The sequence below is a fragment of the Balaenoptera borealis genome (assembly GCF_965194805.1).
Source record: "Balaenoptera borealis genome assembly, chromosome: 7".
NCBI lineage: Eukaryota > Metazoa > Chordata > Mammalia > Artiodactyla > Balaenopteridae > Balaenoptera > Balaenoptera borealis.
Window position 1 is genome coordinate 123,744,364 of NC_138864.1, and position 24,510 is coordinate 123,768,873.

At 44.4% G+C, this 24,510-nt stretch overlaps 2 protein-coding genes across 7 annotated transcripts in view; both read left to right on the forward strand.

Annotated features, from left to right (window-relative positions):
• The window catches only part of LOC309632036 (GTPase IMAP family member 8-like), a gene marked incomplete at its 3' end in the record, with an annotated part of 61,248 nt that overhangs the window by 3,269 nt on the left and 33,469 nt on the right, over nt 1–24,510 (forward strand). The window contains exons 2-5 of one of the 6 annotated variants that reach the window (XM_082399091.1): nt 15,493–15,663; nt 18,898–19,558; nt 21,188–21,233; nt 21,546–22,753. In XM_082399091.1, the coding sequence (XP_082255217.1) occupies nt 15,493–15,663; nt 18,898–19,558; nt 21,188–21,233; nt 21,546–21,553 (886 nt within the window). Of the gene's footprint in view, nt 1–10,864; nt 12,140–15,218; nt 15,360–15,492; nt 15,664–18,897; nt 19,559–21,187; nt 22,754–24,510 lie in introns of those variants that run through there. The other 5 variants (XM_082399089.1, XM_082399088.1, XM_082399090.1 and 2 more) reach the window with 5 other exon arrangements.
• The window catches only part of GIMAP8 (GTPase, IMAP family member 8), a gene marked incomplete at its 5' end in the record, with an annotated part of 7,057 nt that continues 4,662 nt past the window's right edge, over nt 22,116–24,510 (forward strand). Inside the window, one exon of the mRNA XM_082400414.1 lies at nt 22,116–22,127. Within this exon, the coding sequence (XP_082256540.1) occupies nt 22,116–22,127 (12 nt within the window). The remainder of the gene's footprint in view (nt 22,128–24,510) is intronic.

Genomic DNA, 24,510 nt, shown 5'->3' on the forward strand with positions numbered 1-24,510 from the left:
TTTTTTTTTTTTTCTTGATATCTTTATTGGAGTATAATTGCTTTACAATGGTGTGTTAGTTTCTGCTTTATAACAAAGTGAATCAGCTATACATATACATATATCCACATATCTCCTCCCTTTTGCGTCTCCCTCCCACTAGGCCTTTGCCTTTGATCCCTCTTCCTGGAATATTCTGCTCCCAGATATTCCCAGGGCTCTCTTGTCACTGAGGTATGAGTATAGCTGTCATCTCATGGAGGCCTTTTCTAAACACTGTAGGTCAATAACTCCCCATATATTCTTTTTCACATCAACCAGCTCTATTTTCTCTCTTGCATTTATCACAAACATGACCTTGTTTATTTATTTGTTTGCTTGTTCATTATCTCCCCCTTCAGATGTAAGCACCAAGGACAGTACAATGCCTGGCACACGTCAGGTGCTATATAAATATTTGTTGTGTTAACTGACACGGGTTTTTTGGCCATTACTGGGGCATATTCAGGAAATTTTATAATATAGCAAATTAAACTTATTAATAGTTTCAAATGTAATGAAATACTTTTGAGACTACATGTAACAGCAAAGTTGATATGTTGCTCTCTGTAGACATTAATTGATTTCAACTTTTCAGTTTTCTTTTGGTATTTTGCAATGAAAAAATAGTCTGCAACATTTTTATAATTTTGCAAAACCTATAAGCCCTAGGCTTTCTGTCTATGATGTCTAATGGAAAAAGGGACCTATTTGGGGGAATTATGTAATTTCTCTTTTTGTCTGTGCATCCAATAAATGGAATTTATTTCGTTTTTAAGGGGAAAGTTGTGTGAGATTCTTTATTTGGTTGACTATGTGGTGAGGTATAGAGAGCTTACATAGGCTGCATAGTGAGTTAGTCACGGCAGACTTTTCTAACAGAGGCCAATGGGAGAGTGGCGCCCTCTAGCGCACATTTGGAGAACTGATGTTGAGTGAATTGGACTTGTGTTCTCTAAGGCCAGCCTGGCCACGTTTTTATTATAATGCACAAGTCAGGGACCATGTAGGCGGTCAGTAAATACTTGCTGAATGAATAAATAGAACCATGAGGCTTTTCAGAGTGCCCTATGGAAGTGAGTAAAAAAAAAAAAATAAAAGCAGAGTTGTAAAGTTAACTGTCCCCTTAGAGATGAAGTGAAGGTTGATGGCTAACACAGGGGAGAAGAGAAACTTGGAGGTAATGAAATTCGACACATGTTTCTTTTCTGAGTTTCCAGAAGGGAGAAGAAGAAAACATAGAGTAACTTTCCAAACAGAATGAGCCAAAAAGCCGGCAATGAAAGTTTGCTCATGAAAGTATTTAGAGGGACTTTTAAAAAGGGAGTAGACCCCAAAGGGGTTGATACGCTAACTCCATCGGCTGGCTGAGTCGACCACAGGATGCGAGAGAAGGAAGCACGTAATAAGAGCGGGAAAAACAACGACCAGCTGAAAAGTTGTGGGCTGTTTTCATCTGTAAGCAAATCTTTAAATTTATTTAGTTATTTATTTTTGGCTGTGTTGGGTCTTCGCCTCTGTGTGAGGGCTCTCTCTCGTTGTGGCAAGCGGGGGCCACTCCTCACCGCGGTGCGCGGGCCTCCCACCATCGCGGCCTCTCTTGTTGCGGAGCACAGGCTCCAGACGCGCAGGCTCAGCAATCGTGGCTCACGGGCCCAGCTGCTCCGCGGCACGCGGGACCCTCCCAGACCAGGGCTCGAACCCGTGTCCCCTGCATTGGCAGGCAGACTCTCAACCACTGCGCCACCAGGGAAGCCCCAGCAAATCTTTAAAATGTAGATGTTACACTTACATGCGGAATCTAAAATATGATACAAATGAACCTATCTATGAAACAGAAACAGAATCACAGACCTAGAGAACAGACTGGTGGTTGATAAGGGGCAGGGGCTTGGGGGAGGGATGGAGTGGGAGGTCGGGGTTAGCAGATGTAAGCTTTTATATATAGAATGGATAAACAACAAGGTCCTACTGTAGATCACAGGGAACTAAATTTAATATCCTGTGATAAATCATAACGGAAAAGAGTATATACAAAAAGAATGTGTATATGTATAACCGAATCACGTTGCTGTACAGTAGAAATTAACACAACATTGTAAATCAACTATACTTCAATGAAAAATATTGATAAAATGTAGATGTTATTGAGGAAATTTGAACACTTACTGGATACTCGATAATACAGAATTGTTAATTTTTTCTCAGTTACAATTAGGTTATTGGGCTTACGTAATAAAAGGATCTTTAGCTTTCAGAGATACATAGGGAATGAAATGCTCTCTGGGATTTGCTTCAGAGTCGTCTGGGGCATGGGCGTGAGAAGGTGCAGTTAGAGATGAAACAGTGTTGACTGTGTGTTGATGATTTGAAGCTGGGCGAGAGGGGACCGGGGCTCATTACAGCCTTCTGTCTACCATTGTCGTGTGTTGGAAAACTTCCGTAATAACAAGTTGAGGTATGTTTGTGCCTAATCCTTCTGGCCTTTTGAAAGTTCCCTTCTTAAGACTCCTGAAAAAACTGAAGTGCTGTGGATGTTTTGGGGCAGAGGAGGTGTTTGGGGCTGACTGGGAGTGCTGGGTTTGAGCCCTTTCCTTTTGTCCAAGAGATCAGGATGGCTGAGAAAGGGGAGGGGCTGAGAGGATGCCCTGCTTAATTTACATAGGGGGTGATGTCAATATACTAGTCCTTTCAAGATGGGGAAAGATGATCTAATTAGATAATTGAGCCAAATCATTTTGTGGTCGGATTGACTTACGGATACATTAACTGGAAAATCTGAAAAGTTTTCCAAATGCTACTGAGGAAATAAAATTGCAGCAAAGACCTCTTTGCTGTCCGTCAGATAGTTGAGTATGAACCGACTTTTGACCTCTAGAATGGCAATTCTACGTTGGAATGCTTTGAGGGTCTTCGTTGTTGTTTTTGAACGAAATGTTTTTAAAAGGAAAAATGACATAAATAATTTTTGAGAGAATCCCAGTTCTTTAGAGAGACTATGATCCAGGAGGGCAGCGCGGTGCCTCTGGAATACTAAGAGGGCAGGTGGGGGACCCTGAGCCCCCTGCCGGTACTTCAGAGGTTGCTGCCCAGCTGTAACAGAACACTGTGAGTGAATTTTTGGAAGTAATTTCCGTATTTGCCCTAATTTAGAAAACTTCTGAGGAACACTAGAAATGACTAGGGATCACATCAAGAAATGCAGCGTTAATGTCAACTTCCAGTAGAGACAGGTTCTGGGCTCCACGCTCTGGGTCTTCTTTCTGGGCAAGGTGGGGTGGGGGGTGATGCCATGGGACTGGTAGAGGGGCAGGTATTTGGATTGAAGAGGCTTTCGCTGACTTTTCAGTGGCCACTAGACAGAAATGGCTGTGGTAGGAAGAGCATGGGTCTTGGTGTTAAAACGGGGTTAGAATTCCAGCTCTGCCACTTCTAGCTGTGATCTTGGGGAAACTGGCTCCTAACAGGAATTGTCTGGTTCTCTGCACCCCAAAGGTTGCCCGAAGTAAGGCGCGAGTGCCTGTTGGGGAGCGTCCCGCTCTTTCTTTCTTTTTTTGTTGTTTATTGCTAACTTAAAAAAAATTGAAATACAGTTGATTTACAATGCCATGTTAGTTTCAGGTGTATAGCACAGTGATTCATATATATATATATATATATATATATATATATATATATATACACACACACACACACACACATATATCTATTCTTTTTCAGATTCTTTTCCCTTATAGGTTATTACAAAATATTAAGTATAGTTCCCTGTGCTAGACAGTAGGTCCTCATTGGTTATCTATTTAATATATAGTAGTGTGTATATGTTAATCCCATCCTCCTAAAATATCCCTCCCCCCTTCCCCTTTGGTAACCGTAAGTTGGTTTACTATGTCTGTGGGTCTATTTCTATTTTGTAAATAAGTTCATTTGCATCTTTTTAGATTCCACATGTAAGCACTATCATATGATAGTTGTCTTTCTCTCTCTGGCTCACTTCACTCAGTATGATGCGTCCCCCTCTTTCCAAAGCACTTCCTTCGATGTCCGTTTCCAGGCTGCACCCCTCAATCCTTGTCCCAGCTGAGCACAGGCACCACCCCCTCCTGGCCACCTGCTTCCCACCCAGCAGGTGGAGGAGGTGCATGATGGGGAAAGTCAGTGGGACCCTCGGGCCTGGAGGGGCATGGCTGGCCCTAGGGTTCTGAACCTGGGTAGGGGTATGGAAATGGAATTGTCAGTGGGTTGAGATTTCCAGGACTTCTAAAAGGGCCCCAATAAACCTCCAGAACTTTCACTCGAGGCTGGAAGAATAAAATGAGCTCTCCAGCCTGCATGCTGCAACTAGAGAGAAGCCCATGTGCTGCAATGAAAGATCCCACGTGCCGCAAAGAAGATCCTGCGTGCCACAACTAAGACCCGACGCAGCCAAATAAATAAATATTAAAAAAATAAATAAAATGCTCTGGAAGGTGGGCCATGGCTGGGCTGTGGTCTGTCTGAGCCGGGCACTGGCCCTCAGCCAATGAAGCAGGAGCACCTGGGTTTAAGATGCAAGAAGCAATCGGCCTCTGAGGTCCCTTCTGGCTCCTGGCTTTTCACCTGTTTCTTTTTTTTTTTTTTAATTAATTAATTAATTTTTGGCTGCCTTGGGTCTTTGTTGCTGCGCAGGGGCAGTGAGCAGTCATTGCGGTGCGCAGGCTTCTCATTGCAGTGGCTTCTCTTGTGGAGCACGGGCTCTAGGCGGGCTTCAGTAGTTGTGGCACGTGGGCTCAGTAGTTGTGGCGCACGGGCTCAGTTGCTCCGCGGCATGTGGGATCTTCCCGGACCAGGGCTCGAACCCGTGTCCCCTGCATGGGCAGGCGGATTCTTAACCACTGCACCACCAGGGAAGTCCCTGGCTTCTCACTTGTGTTTCGGCCCCACTTGTTCCTGGTGCGCCCATGTCACCTTCCTCTTGCTCATTAAAAATCCTGCTCTGGCCTCCCCGCCAGCCAGCAGCCCGGATGGCAGCGACAGATGTCCTTCTGAGAATACCAAGGTGGTAGAAAAGTCCTGCTAGATGTGGTGATAGCACCTGCGGATGTAGCAGCAGCCCTTGGCATTCACCATCCGGCCTCCCTCCCAGCGAGGGGACGACAGCCCCGAGAGACGCCTCCTCCCAAGGCGACGCTGCGTCTAGACACCTACATCAGCACCATGTGCCGGAAAGGGGAGAGAAATTAGATGGCAGCTGGAGGGGGAAGCGGGGTGGGAGCATATTCTTTTTTAAAGATGGAAGAGGGGCAGGTAGGAGAGTTATGGGGCTGGGGGGCGGGGGAGGTGAATGCACTACGACACAGAGGGAGAAGCCCCGTCAGAGCCCGTTGAGGATGGTGATCCTAGTGTAAAGTCACTTCCGCCGGTAGGTTTGTGTGTCTCCCCTCGGCGCCCTCAGCAGCGCAGGCGCAGGCGTGGTGGTGATGAATCGGCGCCACGTTTCTCCCAGCACGTTCATGTTCTCCTCCGCCTGACAGCCCCAGACTGCCCTCTTCCTGACTCTTGACCTCCCTTTCCTTGGAGCATTTACTTTAGAAAACTTGTAATTGCAAACTCTTTCTCTGCCCCTTTGAGATGTAACTCTTTTTAAAAGCCTCCTGCCAGTTTTACAACCCAGATCTATCTTTCTCAAGGATGTGGGAGCGGTCCATCCCTTTGAAATGTAACCACCAAGGGAGGTAGCGCCCCACCTCCCTTCTCCCCTGGGCGGGGTGGTGGGCGGGGTGGTGGGCGGGGGGGGGGGGGTCAACCCTGACTCTGATGGGCTCCAGTACTTTTCCAGCAGCTCGCCCCAGCCCGGAACATCCTTCCTGGTGTTTCAGCTGTGGGTTCAGTCTTAGTTCTGGCCTCGCTGCCCTGTTATCAGAGCCTTGAACAGTCTTCCCCGCCTGGTCGCCTTTTTCTGCTGCAGCTGTTGCTATTGTTGTTGTTTTAATTTATTTTATTCAGGTAGAGTTGATTTACAATGTTGTGTTAATTTCTGCTGTACAGCAAAGTGACTCAGTTATACATACATACCCATCTTTATCCTGTTTTGTTTTAGTTGTTTTCAGTGGGAGGGTTGGCGTGAATAACATGGAAAACAGGAATCAGTCATGACCTTTTGGCTTTCTCTGCCTGCCCTGCCTCTAGTGCCTCAGACTCAGTGTCCCCAAGCTGAGGCCCTTGTCTTCCCGGAAAACCCCGGTCTCTCATAGCCCCAGCTGTACAAAGGCCACTAGAAAGTGCTGTGACCCCTGACATCCCACAGCTGGTCAACCTGGGGCGACCACTAACCTTTATGTGAATGAGAAAATGATATCTCTTCTTCAAGTTAAGTGTTTATAAAGAGACATATTGGGTTTCCCTGGTGGCACAGTGGTTAAGAATCTGCCTGCCAATGCAGGGGACACGGGTTCGAGCCCTGGTCCGGGAAGATCCCACATGCCGTGGAGCAACTAAGCCCGTGCACCACAACTACTGAGCCTGCGCTCTAGAGCCCGTGAGCCACAACTACTGAAGCCCGCCCACCTAGAGGCCATGCTCCGCAACAAGCCCGCGCACCACAATGAAGAGTAGCCCCTGCTCTCTGCAACTAGAGAAAGCCCGCGTGCAGCAACAATGACCCAAGGCAGCCAAAAATAAATAAATAAATAAATGTATAAATAGGCATATTATTTCTTTTCTTTCTTTCTTTTTTTATACAGCAGGTTCTTATTAGTCATCAATTTCATACACATCAGTGTATACATGTCAATTCCAGTCGCCCAATTCATCCCACCCCCACCACCACCCCCCACCGCTTTCCCCCCTAGTGTCCATACGTTTGTTCTCTACATCTGTGTCTCAATTTCTGCCCTGCAAACCGGTTCATCTGTACCACTTTTCTAGGTTCCACATATATGCGTTAATATACGATATTTGTTTTTCTCTTTCTGACTTACTTCACTCTGTATGACAGTCTCTAGATCCATCCACGTCTCAACAAATGACCCAATTTCGTTCCTTTTTATGGCTGAGTAATATTCCATTGTATATATGTACCACATCTTCTTTATCCATTCGTCTGTCGATGGGCATTTAGGTTGCTTCCATGACCTGGCTATTGAAAATAGTGCTTCAATGAACACTGGGGTGCATGTGTCTTTTTGAATTATGGTTTTCTCTGGGTATGTGCCCAGTAGTGGGATTGCTGGATCATATGGTAATTTTATTTTTAGTTTTTTAGGGAACCTCCATACTGTTCTCCATAGTGGCTGTATCAACTTACATTCCCACCGACGGTGCAAGAGGGTTCCCTTTTCTCCACACCCTCTCCAGCATTTGTTGTTTGTAGATTTTCTGATGATGCCCATTCTAACTGGTGTGAGGTGGTACCTCATTGCAGTTTTGATTTGCATTTCTCTAATAATTAGTGATGCTGAGCGGCTTTTCATGTGCCTCTTGGCCATCTGTATGTCTTCTTTGGAGAAATGTCTGTTTCGGTCTTCTGCCCATTTTTGGATTGGGTTGTTTGTTTTTTTAATATTGAGCTGTATGAGCTGTTTATATATTTTGGAGATTAATCCTTTGTCCGTTGATTCGTTTGCAAATATTTTCTCCCATTCTGAGGGCTGTCTTTTCGTCTTATTTATGGTTTCCTTTGCTGTGCAAAAGCTTTGAAGTTTCATTAGGTCCAGCAGGTTTATTTTTTTGTTTATTTTTGTTTTTATTTCCATTACTCTAGGAGGTGGATCAAAAAAGATCTTGCTGTGATTTATGTCAAAGAGTGTTCTGCCTATGTTTTCCTCTAAGAGTTTTATAGTGTCCGGTCTTACATTTAGGTCTCTAATCCATTTCGAGTTTATTTTTGTGTATGGTGTTAGGGAGTGTTCTAATTTCATTCTTTTATATGTAGCTGTCCAGTTTTCCCAGCACCACTTATTGAAGAGACTGTCTTTTCTCCATTGTACATCCTTGCCTCCTTTGTCATAGATTAGCTGACCATAGGTGCGTGGGTTTATCTCTGGGCTTTCTATCTTGTTCCATTGATCTATGTTTCTGTTTTTATGCTAGTACCATATTGTCTTGATTAGTGTAGCTTTGTAGTATAGTCTGAAGTCAGGGAGTCTGATTCCTCCAGCTCCGTTTTCTCCCCACAAGACTGCTTTGGCTATTCAGGGTCTTTTGTGTCTCCATACAAATTTTAAGATTTTTTGTTCTAGTTCTGTAAAAAATGCCATTGGTAATTTGATAGGGATTGCATTGAATCTTTAGATTGCTTTGGGTAGTATAGTCATTTTCACAATATTGATTCTTCCAATCCAGGAACATGGTATATCTCTCCATCTGTTGGTATCATCTTTAATTTCTTTCATCAGTGTCTTATAGTTTTCTGCATACAGGTCTTTTGTCTCCCTAGGTAGGTTTATTCCTAGGTATTTTATTCTTTTTGTTGCAATGGTAAATGGGAGTGTTTCCTTAATTTCTCTTTCAGATTTTTCATCATTAGTGTATAGGAATGCAAGAGATTTCTGTGCATTAATTTTGTATCCTGCAACTTTACCAAATTCATTGATTAGCTTTAATAGTTTTCTGGTGGCATCTTTAGGATTCTCTATGTATAGTATCATGTCATCTGCAAACAGTGACAGTTTTACTTCTTCTTTTCCAATTTGTATTCCTTTTATTTCTTTTTCTTCTCTGATTGCCGTGGCTAGGACTTCCAAAACTATGTTGAGTAATAGTGGTGAGAATGGACATCCTAGTCTTGTTCCTGATCTTAGAGGAAATGCTTTCAGTTTTTCACCATTGAGAATGATGTTTGCTGTGGGTTTGTCATATATGGCCTTTATTATGTTGAGGTAAGTTCCCTCTATGCCCACTTTCTGGAGAGTTTTTTATCATAAATGGGTGTTGAATTTTGTCAAAAGCTTCTTCTGCATCTATTGAGATGATCATATGGTTTTTATTCTTCATTTTGTTAATATGGTGTATCACATTGATTCATTTGTGTATATTGAAGAATCCTTGCATCCCTGGGATAAATCCCACTTGATCATGGTGTATGATCCTTTTAATGTGTTGTTGGATTCTGTTTGCTAGTATTTTGTTGAGGATTTTTGCATCCATATTCATCAGTGATATTGGTCTGTAATTTTCTTTTTTTGTAGTATCTTTGTCTGGTTTTGGTATCAGGGTGATGGTGGCCTCATAGAATGAGTTTGGGAGTGTTCCTTCCTCTGCAATTTTTTGGAAGAGTTTGAGAAGGATGGGTGTTAGCTCTTCTCTAAATGTTTGATAGAATTCACCTGTGAAGCCATCTGGTCCTGGACTTTTGTTTGTTGGAAGATTTTTAATCACAGTTTCAATTTCATTACTTGTGATTGGTCTGTTCATATTTTCATATTTTCTGTTTCTTCCTCGTTAAGTCTTGGAAAGTTATACCTTTCTAAGAATTTGTCCATTTCTTCCAGGTTGTCCATTTTATTGGCATAGAGTTGCTTGTAGTAGTCTCTTAGGATGCTTTGTATTTCTGCGGTGTCTATTGTAACTTCTCCTTTTTCATTTCTAATTTTATTGATTTGAGTCCTCTCCCTCTTTTTCTTGATGAGTCTGGCTAATGGTTTATCAATTTTGTTTATCTTCTCAAAGAACCGGCTTTTAGTTTTATTGATCTTTGCTATTGTTTTCTTTGTTGCTATTTAATTCATTTCTGCTCTGATATTTATAATTTCTTTCCTTCTGCTAACTTTGGGTTTTGTTTGTTCTTCTTTCTGTAGTTCCTTTAGGTGTAAGGTTAGATTGTTTATTTGAGATTTTTCTTGTTTCTTGAGGTAGGCTTGTATAGCTATAAACTTCCCTCTTAGAACTGCTTTTGCTGCATCCCACAGGTTTTGGATCATCGTGTTTTCATTGTCATTTGTCTCTAGGTATTTCTTGATTTCCTCTTTGATTTCTTCAGTGATCTCTTGGTTATTTAGTAGCATATTGTTTAGCCTCCATGTGTTTGTGTTTTTTACGTTTTTTCCCGTGTAATTCATTTCTAATCTCATAGCGTTGTGGTCAGAAAAGATGCTTGATATGATTTCAATTTTCTTAAATTTACTGAGGCTTGATTTGTGACCCAAGATGTGATCTATCCTGGAGAATGTTCCGTGCACACTTGAGAAGAAAGTGTAATCTGCTGTTTTTGGATGGAATGTCTTATAAATATCAATTAAATCTATCTGGTCTATTGTGTCATTTAAAGCTTCTGTTTCCTTATTTATTTTCATTTTGGATGATCTGTCCATTGGTGTAAGTATGGTGTTAAAGTCCCCCACTATTATTGTGTTACTGTCGACTTCCTCTTTTATAGCTGTTAGCAGTTGCCCTATGTATTGAGGTGCTCCTATGTTGGGTGCATATATATTTATAATTGTTATATCTTCTTCTTGGATTGATCCCTTGATCATTATGTAGTGTCCTTCCTTGTCTCTTGTAACATTCTTTACTTTAAAGTCTATTTTATCTGATATGAGTGTTGCTACTCCAGCTTTCTTTTGATTTCCATTTGCATGGAATATCTTTTTCCATCCCCTCACTTTCAGTCTGTATGTGTCCCTAGGTCTGAAGTGGATCTCTTGTAGACAGCATATAGATGGGTCTTGTTTTTGTATCCATTTGGCAAGCCTGTGTCTTTTGGTTGGAGCGTTTAATCCATTCATGTTTAAGGTAATTATCGATATGTATGTTTCTATGACCATTTTCTTAATTGTTTTGGGTTTGTTTTTGTAGGTCCTTTTCTTCTCTTGTGTTTCCCACTTAGAGAAGTTCCTTTAGCATTTGTCATAGAGCTGGTTTGGTGGTGCTGAATTCTTTTAGCTTTTGCTTGTCTGTAAAGCTTTTGATTCCTCCATCGAATCTGAATGAGATCCTTGCCGGGTAGAGTAATCTTGGTTGTAGGTTCTTCCTTTCATCACTTTAAGTGTATCATGCCAATCCGTTCTGGCTTGTAGAGTTTCTGCTGAGAAATCAGCTGTTAACCTTATGGGAGTTCCCTTGTATGTTGTTTGTCGTTTTTCCCTCACTGCTTTCAATAATTTTTCTTTGTCTTTAATTTTTGCCAATTTGATTACTATGTGTCTTGGCGTGTTTCTCCTTGGGTGTATCCTGTATGGGACTCGCTGTGCTTCCTGGACTTGAGTGGCTATTTCCTTTCCCATGTTAGGGAAATTTTCGACTATAATCTCTTCAAATATTTTCTCGGGTCCTTTCTCTCTCTCTTCTCCTTCTGGGACCCCTATAATGTGAATGTTGTTGTGTTTAATGTTGTCCCAGAGGTGTCTTAGGCTGTCTTCATTTCTTTTCATTCTTTTCTCTTTATTCTGTTCTGCAGCAGTGAATTCCACCATTCTGTCTTCCAGGTCACTTATCCGTTCTTCTGCCTCAGTTATTCTGCTATTGATTCCTTCTAGTGTAGCTTTCATTTCATTTATTGTACTGTTCATCCCTGTTTGTTTGTTCTTTAATTCTTCTAGGTCTTTGTGAAACATTTCTTGCATCTTCTCGATCTTTGCCACCATTCTTTTTCCGAGGTCCTGGATCATTTTCACTGTCATTATTCTGAATTCTTTTTCTGGAAGGTTGCCTATCGCCACTTCATTTAGTTGTTTTTCTGGGGTTTTATCTTGTTCCTTCATCTGGTACATAGCCCTCTGCCTTTTCATCTTGTCTATCTTTCTGTGAATGTGGTTTTTGTTCCACAGGCTGCAGGGTTGTAGTTCTTCTTGCTTCTGCTGTCTGCCCTCTGGTGGATGCAGCTATCTAAGAGGCTTGTGCAAGTTTCCTGATGGGAGGGACCTGTGGTGGGTAGAGCTGACTGTTGCTCTGGTGGGCAGAGCTCAGTAAAACTTTAATCTGCTTGACTGCTGATGGGTGGGGTTGGGTTCCCTCCCTGTTGGTTGTTTGGCCCGAGGCAACCCAACACTGGAGCCTACCTAGGCTCTTTGGTGGGGCTAATGGCGGACTGTGGGAGGGCTCACGCCAAGGACTACTTCCCGGAACTTCTGCTGCCAGTGTCCTTGTCCCCATGGTGAGCCACAGCCACCCCCCACCTCTGCAGGAGACCCTCCAACACTAGCAGGTAGGTCTGGTTCAGTCTCCCCTGGGGTCACTGCTCCTTCCCCTGGGTCCCGATGGGCACACTACTTTGTGTGTGCCCTCCAAGAGTGGAGTCTCTGTTTCCCCCAGTCCTGTTGAAGTCCTGCAATCAAATCCCACTAGGCTTCAAAGTCTGATTCTCTAGGAATTCCTCCTCCCGTTGCTGGACCCCTAGGTTGGGAAGCCTGACGTGGGGCTCAGAACCTTCACTCCAGTGGGTGGACTTCTGTTGTATAAGTGTTCTCCAGTCTGTGAGTCACCCACCCAGCAGTTATGGGATTTGATTTTACTGTGATTGTGCCCCTCCTACTGTCTCATTGTGGCTTCTCCTTTGTCTTCGGATGTGGGGTATCTTTTTTAGTGAGTTTCAGTGTCCTCCTGTCGATGATTGTCCAGCAGCTAGTTGTGATTCGGTGTTCTCGCAAGAGGGAGCGACAGCACGTCCTTCTACTTCACAATCTTGGTTCAGGGCTGCATATTATTTCTTAATAATAAATATTGTAACAAACAAGGAGTCTGTTTGAATAAGACTTTTAATTCCATCTGAAAACTGTCAAAATATACAAATTTAGTTACAAGACACTTTTACTGCCATCTGCCAAAATTGTAGTAAGCACACATGTCCTATCTTGGAAATAAAACAACTTATAAATTTTTTTTTTTCAAAATAAGAAATGTCTATGTTGTGAGTAGCACTCCCTTTGATGTGACAACTTGGAACACTTGTAAGAGCAACCCTGAATGAGTCTTTTTTATTCTTGTGCTGTTTCTAGCTCCTAAATCTATCATAAATCTGTTCCTTTTTCTACATCCACTTTCACTGTCACTATTTTCGTTCATGTCCTTGTTTCTAGCTTGGACTATTGCAGTAGCCTCTCACTGGTCCTGCACCCTGACCCCATTTCCTCCACATGCCCAAGCTGCTCTCATCACTCTGACTGCCTGTGGCATTTGCCACTCTCCCTCTGCCTGAGTGTCCTTCCCAGGGAAATTTCTACCTGCCCTTCAAGACTGCGGGTAGGCTTAAGCTCCCCTGTGTAGCTTCTGCCTCTACTGTGCCCGCTAATCTCCTCCATTAAAGTCCCTGGCACAGTAAAGGGCTGGTTTATGGGTTTGTTGATAAGTTTGCTTCCCACTGGGTTGTTTCTCCATCTTGCGGGGTTGACAGGCTTCCTCTTTGCTCCCATGGCCTCCTGAACACGCTTCTATGGCAGCACATGTACACTTTTCATAGCCATAGATTTAGTCTCTTTTCCCGTCATTTGATTGAGCTCCTTGAGCCAGGGATGCGTCTGGAGAGTCTTTGAACCTCTGTGTCTGAGACAGTGCTGGGTCCTGGTAGCTTCCTCCTTGCTCGCATAACTTGTGCCTTCCAGGAGGAAGTACACATGTTACATGTGTACTTTCTGGAAGTCCAGTCCCTCTCCCTCCCGCCCCCTTTGAGAGTCTGGGAGGGGGAGGGGAAAGAGGGGTGTCTTACCTGCAGAGTCCTTGCAGGAGCCACCTGGGGAGTGGTTTTGCTGCCCTTGTCATTACCCACACAGCCACTAGGGAGCAGGAAAGCCCCATACTTCCCTAGATTGGGGCCCAGCCAGAATCAGCCGCCTTCCCCACAGAAGTCCATTCTCCAAAAGCTGATGTGCTGAGGATCATTTTGCAAAATCGTCGACTCAGCAAATAATCAACTGCTAACTCATCGAGGAGTTATTTGAGGCTTTGGTTTTATTCAGAGTGCTCCCCAAAGCTTCATATTTCATCTAAGAAGGAGGGAGCTTTTCTTGATCTCAGTTTACTGTGTTGTCTGTTTTGGGGAAATGGTATCCCACCAGGCCTGTGACCCTGCCTTGACCTGACCTCCACTTCTGGGAGTGACACAGCTGGGATGATTGACTGGCCATGTGGCAGGCTTCTGTCTGATGGTTTTGATGTGTTGATTTTATGTGAATTGACCTAGTGCCCCATGGAGGGTGGGGATTCTTCCTGGACCTGGTCCTCCTTACTAAGGGGGTGGGGGGATGGGAGACCCTCTTTCGGTTTCCCCTCCAAGGTGTAGCCGTGTCACCCCAGCCCTTGGTAGCGGTGCCAGCAGACTGAACTTGAAGACCAGAGGGGAGGGGGACCCCAGGAGACACGGCAGCCCCTCAAAGCCCAGTTCAGCCCCCACTGCTCCTCCTTCCATGGGGTCTCTGGAAGGCTCAGCCCCACCTCAGACATTTCATAGACCCAGCCTGGCGTGACAGTGTGAGCTCAAGGGCCTCTGCACCGTGACTGAAAGTCCTCTCACACGGAGGACATTGAGCTAAGTGAAAAAAGCCAGTCACATAGGACAAACACTGTCTGATTCCAGTCACAGGAAGTATCTAAATCATAGACACAGAAAGTAGACCGTGGTTACCAGAGGCTGGGGAGGGGGGAGGAGGATTAGCATCTAATGGGTCCAGAGCTTCAGGCTGGGGGATGGAATAGTTCTGGAACTCTTGGCACAATGTCGAGAATGCACCTGAAGCTGCTGAGCTGTACATTTAAAGATGGCTAAGATGGTCAATTCAATGTTACATGTGTGGTGGTTTTTTTTTTTTTTTTTTTTTTTAGCACAATAAAATAAAATAAGGTCTTTCTCTGTGTTTCACTTCCTTCTCTAGAAGGAAGCTTTGAACGCTTATGGCTCGCAATAGGGTTTCGTTTTATGAACTCTTTGAAAGCATCAAAGTTCTAGCATTTCAAATGTTTGGCTAGCTCCGGGAAAGAACACTTTCTCCTGGGAAGCAGCGTTGGCCCGAGGCCCCGAGTTTGTCCGGCGGGGTGGGGGGGTGGCGTTCGGGGAGAGCCCGCTGGAAGGCAGGAGAGGCGCTGAAGGGCTGCTGCAGGGCAGACGCAGGGCGAGGAGCTGGTGAGAGACGGTAAACTATGTCTTTCGCTTTTCACCCCAGTCTCGGGAAAGGGCGGGGCTGAGCGGTGAAGGCGGCGACCTGCTGGGAGCGGAAACACCTGCTCCGGGCCCTAACCACCCCCCCACCCCACCCCACCCCCGCCGCTCGCCCAAAGCCTTGAAAGGCCCCAGATTGTTCTCTGTCGGCACAGCGATCCTTCTCGAGGGACCCTTCCGAGGTTCGGCTGGGGCTCAGCCCGGGTCCCAGCCCGGGTCCCCTCAGCCCCAGCGGAGCCTCCGCCCTCCCCCTCCCACCAGCCTTTGGCCGCGCCGGGTAGGTGGGCGCGGTCCCTTCCTGACTCGGACCGCCGTGCCCCAGACATTCTCACCCTGTGGTCTGGCATCACTTCTGAACTTCCCCTCCGACTGCATTGGAAACCTATTTCTAAAAACCTCTTCCTCCCCAGAAACACTATGTCAGGAAGATCCCGATCCTGCGAAGCTGGTCCAGCCCCTGCTTTCCTCTCCCCGCGCGGTGCTCCATCCTCAGGGGATAGAGTAGCCGCTTCACCCAGCCGAGCGATGCAGGCGGAACCTGGAGGTTCTGAGACCGTGACAGGTCAGGGGACAGGCCCGAGGTACGTGCGTGCGTGGTGGTGGTCTCTGTGCTGGACACGTGGACGTGAGGACGGGAAAGGCGGCCGACGCAGGGCGGGGCGACAGCCACCTGGAGGGCTTGATTTCAGGGGCTCTGGGATGTTCCTCCTGCTCCAGCGCAGGTCTCCCCAGCCTGGGGGGGGGCACAGAGGTCACCCCCCCCTCCCCGGGGACTCGTGCCTGTGGGCAGCCTTCCTAGGAAGAGGCGGGTCTGGGAGGGGGCTGCTCGCCCCACCCAGGGCTGAGATGAAGGCCTGGAAGAGAAAGGGGGGTAGGTCCGCTCCTCCGGCGTCCCCTGACTTCACGACTGTGACACAAAGCAAACTCCCACCCTCACCCCGGGGAAGTCAGCGGGAGCTGCCTGACTCCTTGAGAAGACGCGGGCAGGGAAGCTGGCCGTTTGGACACTGATTTTCCACATTCACTCTCCCGATATTTCCCAACCCTTGCACGATTAGGATTCCATGAACTGAGCATTGAAAGTGGTCAGTGTTTGCCCAAAACACTCTTTCTGATTTTATCTAAATTTAAGCCTCCTGGGCTTTCACCCATGAACTCTTTTCCTTCCTCCTGCTGGGCTGGGACTGAGTTCTCTCCAGGCCGGGCTCCGGAAGCTTCTCTGACCACCTTTTTTCTGTGCACCTGAACTGCCCCTGATGTGGGACAAATCCCTACATCATTGGAAGCTTTGCTTGGATGCCTGAAGCCACGTCCCCCTTGGGCTATATCCTGAGAAGAAGGTGGAGGCTGCTTTAGAATCTCAGCAAGAGTTCTGGAGAAAGCTTTCTTTCTTTCTGTTTTGTTTTTTTTTTAAGGTTTTAAAAAATTCTTGAATTTTATTTTATTTATTTTTTTATACAGCAGGTTCTTATTAGTTACCTATTTTATATGTATTAGTGTGTATATGTCAATCCCAATCTCCCAATTCATCCCACCACCACCACCCTTCCCCCCTTTGTGTCCATACGTTTGTTCTGTACATCTGTGTCTCTATTTCTGCCTTGCAAACTGGTTCATCTGTACCATTTTTGTAGATTCCACATATATGCGTTAATATTTGATATTTGTTTTTCTCTTTCTGACTTAGTTCACTCTGTATGACAGTCTCTAGGTCCATCCACGTCTCTACAAATGACCCAATTTCATTCCTTTTTATGGCTGAGTAATATTCCATTGTAGATATGTACCACATCTTCTTTATCCATTCGTCCGTCGATGGGCATTTAGGTTGCTTCCATGACCTGGCTATTGTAAATAGTGCTTCAATGAACATTGGGGTGCATGTGTCTTTTTGAATTATGGTTTTCTCTGGGTATATGCTCAGTAGTGGGATTGCTATGTCATATGGTAATTCTATTTTTAGTTTTTTAAGGAACTTCCATACTGTTCTCCACAGTGGCTATATCAACTTACATTCCCACCAACAGTGCAAGAGGGTTTCCTTTTCTCCACACCCTCGCCAGCATTTATTGTTCGTAGATTTTCTGATGATGCCCATTCTGACCAGTGTGAGGTGATACCTCATTGTAGTTTTGATTTGCATTTCTCTAATAATTAGTGATGTTGAGCAGCTTTTCATGTGCTTCTTGGCCATCTGTATATCTTCTTTGGAGAAATGTCTATTTAGGTCTTCTGCCCATTTTTGGATTGGGTTGTTTGTTTTTTTAATATTGAGCTGCATGAACTGTTTATATATTTTGGAGATTAATCCTTTGTCCGTTGATTCGTTTGCAAATATTTTCTCCCATTCTGAGGGTTGTCTTTTCGTCTTGTTTAGAATTTCCTTTGCTGTGCAAAAGGAAAGCAGTCTTTCTTTCTTTTTCTCTCTTTTGCTCTGCTGGGGTCTCCAGAGTGGTCTCGGAGATGATGAGGGAAATGTGGGTTATCAAGGAGAGAGTGAGGGAGGGGAGAGCTTTGGTTCTCTTTTGTCCTCAAAAGTATTTTCTGTACCCTTGGGAGAAAATGGTACAGGTGGGCAATTGTATGTATGGGGGGGGAGGGGGGAAGAGAAAGAGAAAGAGAGTTCTGATTCAATATGATGTCATTAGCTGGAAGGAGTACAATAAACGCTCATCCATTTCGTCACACCATGATGGGGAACCATATAAAACAACAGTGTGTACTTGGGAAATAAATTCCTTTTTCTGACCTGCTGGAGATCTCTGCTTCCTTTACCTTATTTACTCACTAGTGTCTTAAAAAAAAATTAATGTACAAAAATATACTATTTCTTCCCTTGGTTGGGAAACAACATAAAGTCACTTCTCTTTTATTATTCAAAGTGACGTCACTTCAGTCTCCCTCTCCACGTCTAAAAACAATTTTTCTTCCTTTCCTCACATCCCCCACTCTCACCATCACTCATTTCACACCATTTATTGAGCACTTACTATATGCCAGACACAATATTAGGACTTAGGGACACAGAACAAGACGGGCATGGTCTCTGCTCTTAGAGAGTTTCATACTAAGGACAGCAAAGAGAAAATGAAAAAAGTAGACACAATAAATAATACCAGATAGAAACAGTGCTATGATGACAGTAAGGAGAGTCAGGATATGGGGAGTTAGGGTGAGGCTTTCTTTATATGGGGGTGTGTCAGGGTCAGAAGAGGCTCGTCCCGACAGTGACTGGACTTCTCGGCTTGGCATAACCTTGGAGGTGCGTGCTTTGAGCTGAGCTGGGCTTTTGCCTGTTGCACTGTGCAGAGATCCAGACGCTTGTAGGGAGGAGCCCAGGCCTCCATCCTTGGCCCTGATGAGATTCTCCCTGCCTCAGCCGTACGTTTCCTCTGAGGTGAAGCTTCTTGAGGGCAGGTGTACGTGCTTCCTTTGCTACCTTTTCTGATTCTTTCCTCACACTCCAGTGACACTCTTCTTGAAAGAGGAGTGAACTTTCAAAGAGCTACGCAGAAAAGGGGCTTTTCTCCTTCAATTTCTTCAGCTGTGTTTCTTTATTTTTCAAGTTTGTATCCTTTATTTTCCTTGTTTGTATCCTGGGGCCCTATTATTGTATAAAAATACAAATACCATGTATTTTTAATCTGCGGTGTTTTGTGTAAGTAGCATTTTCTCAGTTGTCAGACATGACTGACGTATACGATAAATAAACTTCCATCTATTGAAAAAAAAAAAAGAAACAGAAAGTACTTTCTTGTTGTTCCTCTATCCACTCTGTGAGTTGAACATTGTTGTGTTGCTTTTCGTCCCAACAGAACCAGCGGAAACCTGTGTCAGGAGAGAGAGTCAGAGCCGGGCTGCGCCATGTCGGAACTGAGGCTTCTTCTTTTAGGGAAACATGGCGCAGGGAAAAGTGCCACAGGAAACACCATTCTGGGCAAAGCTGTGTTCAAGTCCAGGTTCAGTGAGCAGATGGTGACTAAAACGTGCCAGAGAGAGAGTGGGGCCACGCAGGGGAGGGAGGTTGTGGTCATCGACACCCCTGACCTTTTCTCCTCAATAACTTGTGCCAATGACAAGGAAGGCTACATTGAGCGGTGCCTGGAGCTCTCGGCTCCCAGCCTCGACGCCTTGCTTCTGGTAATTCCCATCGGCCATTATAAGGTGGAGGACAGAGAAACAGTCAAGGGCATCCAGAAGGTGTTTGGAGCTAAAGCCAGGAAGCACATCATTATAGTCTTTACTTGGAAGGATGATTTGATGGATGGCTTGCTGGAAGATTACATTGAAAGTGACGAGTCTGTTAGGGACTTGGTTCAAAACTATGGCGGCCGATACTGTGCTTTCAACAACAAGGCAAGCGAGGATGAGCGGGACGCCCAGGTGAAGGACCTCCTCTGCAAGGTCAAGTGTTTGGTGGATGAGAACCAAGGACCATACTGGGTGAGCTTCAGAAATGAAGACAGTAGATTCCAGGTGAGGATTCTTGTGAAGGTCTCCAAGGGTCTCTGTTGTTAGAGCTAGCGGGATAAAGGCACAAATAAGTGAAATGTTGCATAGGCTTTGTTTAAAGGGATATTTATCCGTAAACTGGAAAGATGAGGCTACTTTGAGTATTATACTTTATTGGCACATTATTGGATATATTTAAGAGCTTATCTGACTTTACCCCTCATAGCATTGGACACATAAATGACTCATTAGACCCTCTCTTCCCTTGGCTTCAGTAAAACTATCCTCTTCTTGCTTTTTCGTCCTCGCTTGCTCCTCCGGAGACTGCTGAGTCCTCCTCTAATGACCTGACAGCTGGCATCTTCAGGACTTGGACCTCGCCCTTCCTCCCTTCTCTATACTTGTGTCCTCAGGTGATTCCACGTTTTTACAGCTTTGAGCTTCATCTGTTGCTAATAGTTTCCAAATTAGTAACTCCAGTCCAGGTCTTTCCTCTTGAGTTCTGACTCCTCTGTCCATCCAATTGCTATTTGACATCGCTCTCTTAAAGAATCTCAGAGTTGACATGTCCAGACTTTTGTTTTCCCCTCTTGAATCTCTGAGACTTCAGTTTTCCTCTCAGCTCTGTCCATGGCTGTCCGGCTTATCATGCTCTTCAAACCTAAGCCCAGATGTCAGCTTTGATACCACGGCCAGCTTGCAACTGATTTCCAGGAGATCATCGTCTTGTGTGATTAAGGCACCTGGAATCCGCCTGCTTCTCTCTGTCTCCACTACCACCGTCTGGTCCAGGCCAGCCTCTTTTCTTGCCTATACTATTTTACACATATTCGCATAATAATTTTCCCCTCATTCCTTCTTGTGCCTTACCCTCCCCACCCCCATCCATTTCACGCACAATAGCCAGAGTGATATTTTAGTTGATTTTAAAACTTCTGATTTCATGACAATTTAAATGTTGGGAGTGAGGCTTCCCCAGGCAGGTGAAGGGGATGTTAATTATGTGTTTGGCTCTTCATCCTTCATTGTCTCCGTTTGCCCATCTGGATGCGGAAGGTTCCAAATTTTACTGGATCTCACGTTAGAAGAAGCTTCATCTCTATACTGGGGGTGCAGTAAGGGAAGAAGACATTGGAGATACATGGGGGGCTTGATTTCCAATTTTCTCCCTTCCCCTGTCCCTCAGATGCACCACACAGCCATCACTTGACTAGTTTCTTCTTCCAGGGAGTCCAGAAGCTTTTCTTAAGCTTCTGGATTTTCTCCAGGAATAGCAGGAACTCTGGGAGACTCTGGGAAGAATTACTATTACTACTGGGGACTGCGGAGAAGTAAAGTTAGAAAGTGCTTCAGGAACAATGCCTGGGTTATGATGGCATTTGTGGGGCTTCTCTGAGTGAGAACAAAACCCACCTTCTTACTTCTGGGAAACCTGTTGCAGCAGCAGCGGGGCCTCAAGGTCAGCTTCATCATGGACAGGACTACACATGCCAGCAGCAAGCATGACCATGACCATGACCATGACCTTCATTTGACCACATCCTAATCATCGAATTACTCTGAATTATATACTTGTGTCTCCATTCCTTTAGTTTGTGAAAAGCTGAGATTTTAGATCTGTGTGCATCATATTCTCCTTTATTTTCTTTCTAGGATTGTGTGAATGAAGCTACATCTCAGAGGGAGGACTGTCCACATGGTAAGAAAATTCTTTTTATTTTTTCACACAAATATTTTAATAAAATTATCACACAAAGTTGTATATATACACATACAACTATTTACAAATATGTAAGCATATGTACAAAGACTAGAAAGGAATATACAGAAAAAAATATGTGTTAGGATACTGGGGTTCTGTTTCTTTTAAATTATTTTGTAGTTATTTTACACTGAGGTAGGACTATTGTAGTGTTAGAGAATCTTGTATAAATGTATTTGTTCAAGAGCTTCCCTGTCAATATCCTTTTCTGGGTATACGTCATAGTTCAGTGGTACCTCTTCAACCCAGGGAGATAACTGTATATTAACCTGAAGACCTGAGAGAGAATGAAGCTACATCTCAGAGGGAGGACCATCCACATGGTAAGATAATTCTTAAAAAAATGTTAAGCTCATATCTGTAGTCTTTTGAATGCATCATGCATCAAAATGAAGTGGAAATATTATCTAGATAAGTCACAACAAAAATGCACCCTGGAGCCCTAGCTCAGGTTGGTGCCCACAATCTGTCTCCCAGGGAACTGCTAACACTTGTGAGTAGGTGCAGCACCAGCAGAGGTTCTGGACACCGCGCGGGTGTCCCCAGCCTTCCCTGAAATGTTACGGAGCTGGGCTTGTCTCTTGCAGCTTCTTTCCTGACTCAGCCTCTTCTCCCCAGCCTGGGATCCAGCACTACCCAATTTTGGACTCCTACCGGGAGGCAGAAATCACTCCTTCATGGATAACACTAAACAGAATAACACCTGCAGAATTCAGTGATGGAGCTCAGTATCTGTGTGATGATTGCCATTAATGGTGCATTGTGCACACTGCACAAGTCAGTACACATAGATCTACCTTGTTCTGTTCGGTGGACGTAATGTGGTCCATGGTATGGGCATACGCGACAAATTCACCCATCTCTTTGTTGTTGGACTTTCAGGTTATTTCCGGGCCAGCTCTGTGCAAGAACTGAATATTTCACAGTGAATAAGATAGATGAGCTCTCTGTCCTTGTAGAACTTCCCAAAATAATAATTAAGATTAAAATTACAATTTTAATGATAATTATTGCAACTGACATTATATGCTGGGAGATCTATATATATATATAATATATAAATTATTCAATCCTCGTAGCATATAATATATAATCCTCATAACAACCCCCTTAATAACAATCCTATAAAGAAGGTGTTATTTTCATTATTCTCATTTTACAGTTGAGTAAATTTAGCCAGGAATACGTGAATTTAGACAGCAGTAGGGAGTTAAAATTCTGTCGATGCCCGTCAGCCAAGACCCCCAGGAATATTCCTGTTACTGAACAAAACTGGGTGGAATGGCTTGTGGCAGTGAGGATATAGCACATCGTGGGGACCAAGGAGCATCTCAGAATGAGGGTGTTGACGAAGACTTTTTATAGGATGTGGGCTTGTGTGAGGTGATTTGGGGGAAAGTAGAAACTCTCCCAAGGCAACGTAACACGGACATGGTGTCACTAGCGTTTCAGCTGCTTTCTTTTTTTTTTTTTTTTTTTTTTGATTAACATCTTTATTGAAGTATAATTGCCTTACAATAGTGTGTTAGCTTCTGCTTTATAACAAAGTGAATCAGTTATACATATACAATATGTTCCCATTTCTCTTCCCTCTTGCATCTCCCTCCCTCCCACCCTCCCCATCCCACCCCTCTAGGTGGTCACAAAGCACCGAGCTGATCTCCCTGTGCTATGCGGCTGCTTCCCACTAGCTATCTATTTTACATTTGGTAGTGTATATATGTCCATGACACTCTCTTACCCTGTCACATCTCACCCCACCCCCTCCCCATATCCTCAAGTCCATTCTCTAGTAGGTCTGTGTCTTTATTCCCGTCTTGCCACTAGGTTCTTCATGGCCTTTTTTTTTTTTTTTTTCCTTAGATTCCGTATATATGTGTTAGCATACTGTATTTGTTTTTCTCTTTCTGACTTACTTCACTCTGTATGACAGACTCTAACTCCATCCACCTCATTACAAATACCTCCATTTCATTTCTTTTTATGGCTGAGTAATATTCCATTGTATATATGTGCCACATCTTCTTTATCCATTCGTCTGTCGATGGACATTTAGGTTGCTTCCAGGTCCTGGCTATTGTAAATAGAGCTGCAATGAACATTGTGGTACATGACACTTTTTTTTTTTTTTTTTTTTTTTTTTTTTTTTTTTTTTAAAGCACTTTTCTTTTTTTTATAGCTACTTTATTTATTTATTTTATTTTATTTTTGGCTGTGTTGGGTCTTCGGTTCGTGCGAGGGCTTTCTCTAGTTGAGGCAAGTGGGGGCCACTCCTCATCGCGGTGCGGGGACCGCTCTTCATTGCGGTGCGCGGACCTCTCACTATCGCGGCCCCTCCCGTCGCGGGGCACAGGCTCCAGACGCGCAGGCTCAGCAGTTGTGGCTCACGGGCCCAGCTGCTCCGTGGCATGTGGGATCTTCCCAGACCAGGGCTCGAACCCGTGTCCCCTGCATTAGCAGGCAGACTCTCAACCACTGCGCCACCAGGGAAGCCCCATGACACTTTTTGACCTATGGTTTTCTCAGGGTATATGCCCAGTAGTGGGATTGCTGGGTCGTATGGTAGTTCTATTTGTAGTTTTTTAAGGAACCTCCATACTGTTCTCCATAGTGGCTGTATCAATTTACATTCCCACCAACAGTGCAAGAGTGTTCCCTTTCCTCCACACCCTCTCCAGCATTTATTGTTTCTAGATTTTTTGATGATGGCCATTCTGACCGGTGTGAGATGATATCTCATTGTAGTTTTGATTTGCATTTCTCTAATGATTAATGATGTTGAGCATTCTTTCATGTGTCTGTAGGCCATCTGTATATCTTCTTTGGAGAAATGTCTATTTAGGTCTTCTGCCCATTTTTGGATTGGGTTGTTCGTTTTTTTGTTATTGAGCTGCATGAGCTGCTTGTAAATCTTGGAGATTAATCCTTTGTCAGTTGCTTCATTTGCAAATATTTTCTCCCATTCTAAGGGTTGTCTTTTGGTCTTGTTTATGGTTTCAGCTGCTTTCTTTAAATGCTGTGTTCTTTCCCCTTCCCGGACTTGGGGCTCAGATGCTGAGTATCACCCACTCTAATAGTGCCCTGGATGATACAGACTCAGTGACTATCCTTGTAACTGTGGGCTCTGTCATGTGCCCAGTGGGTCTGGTATTGACTTGGGATCATGGGAGAAGTGGTGGGGATAGTGTATGTGTGGAGAGACGGTTTTGCGGTG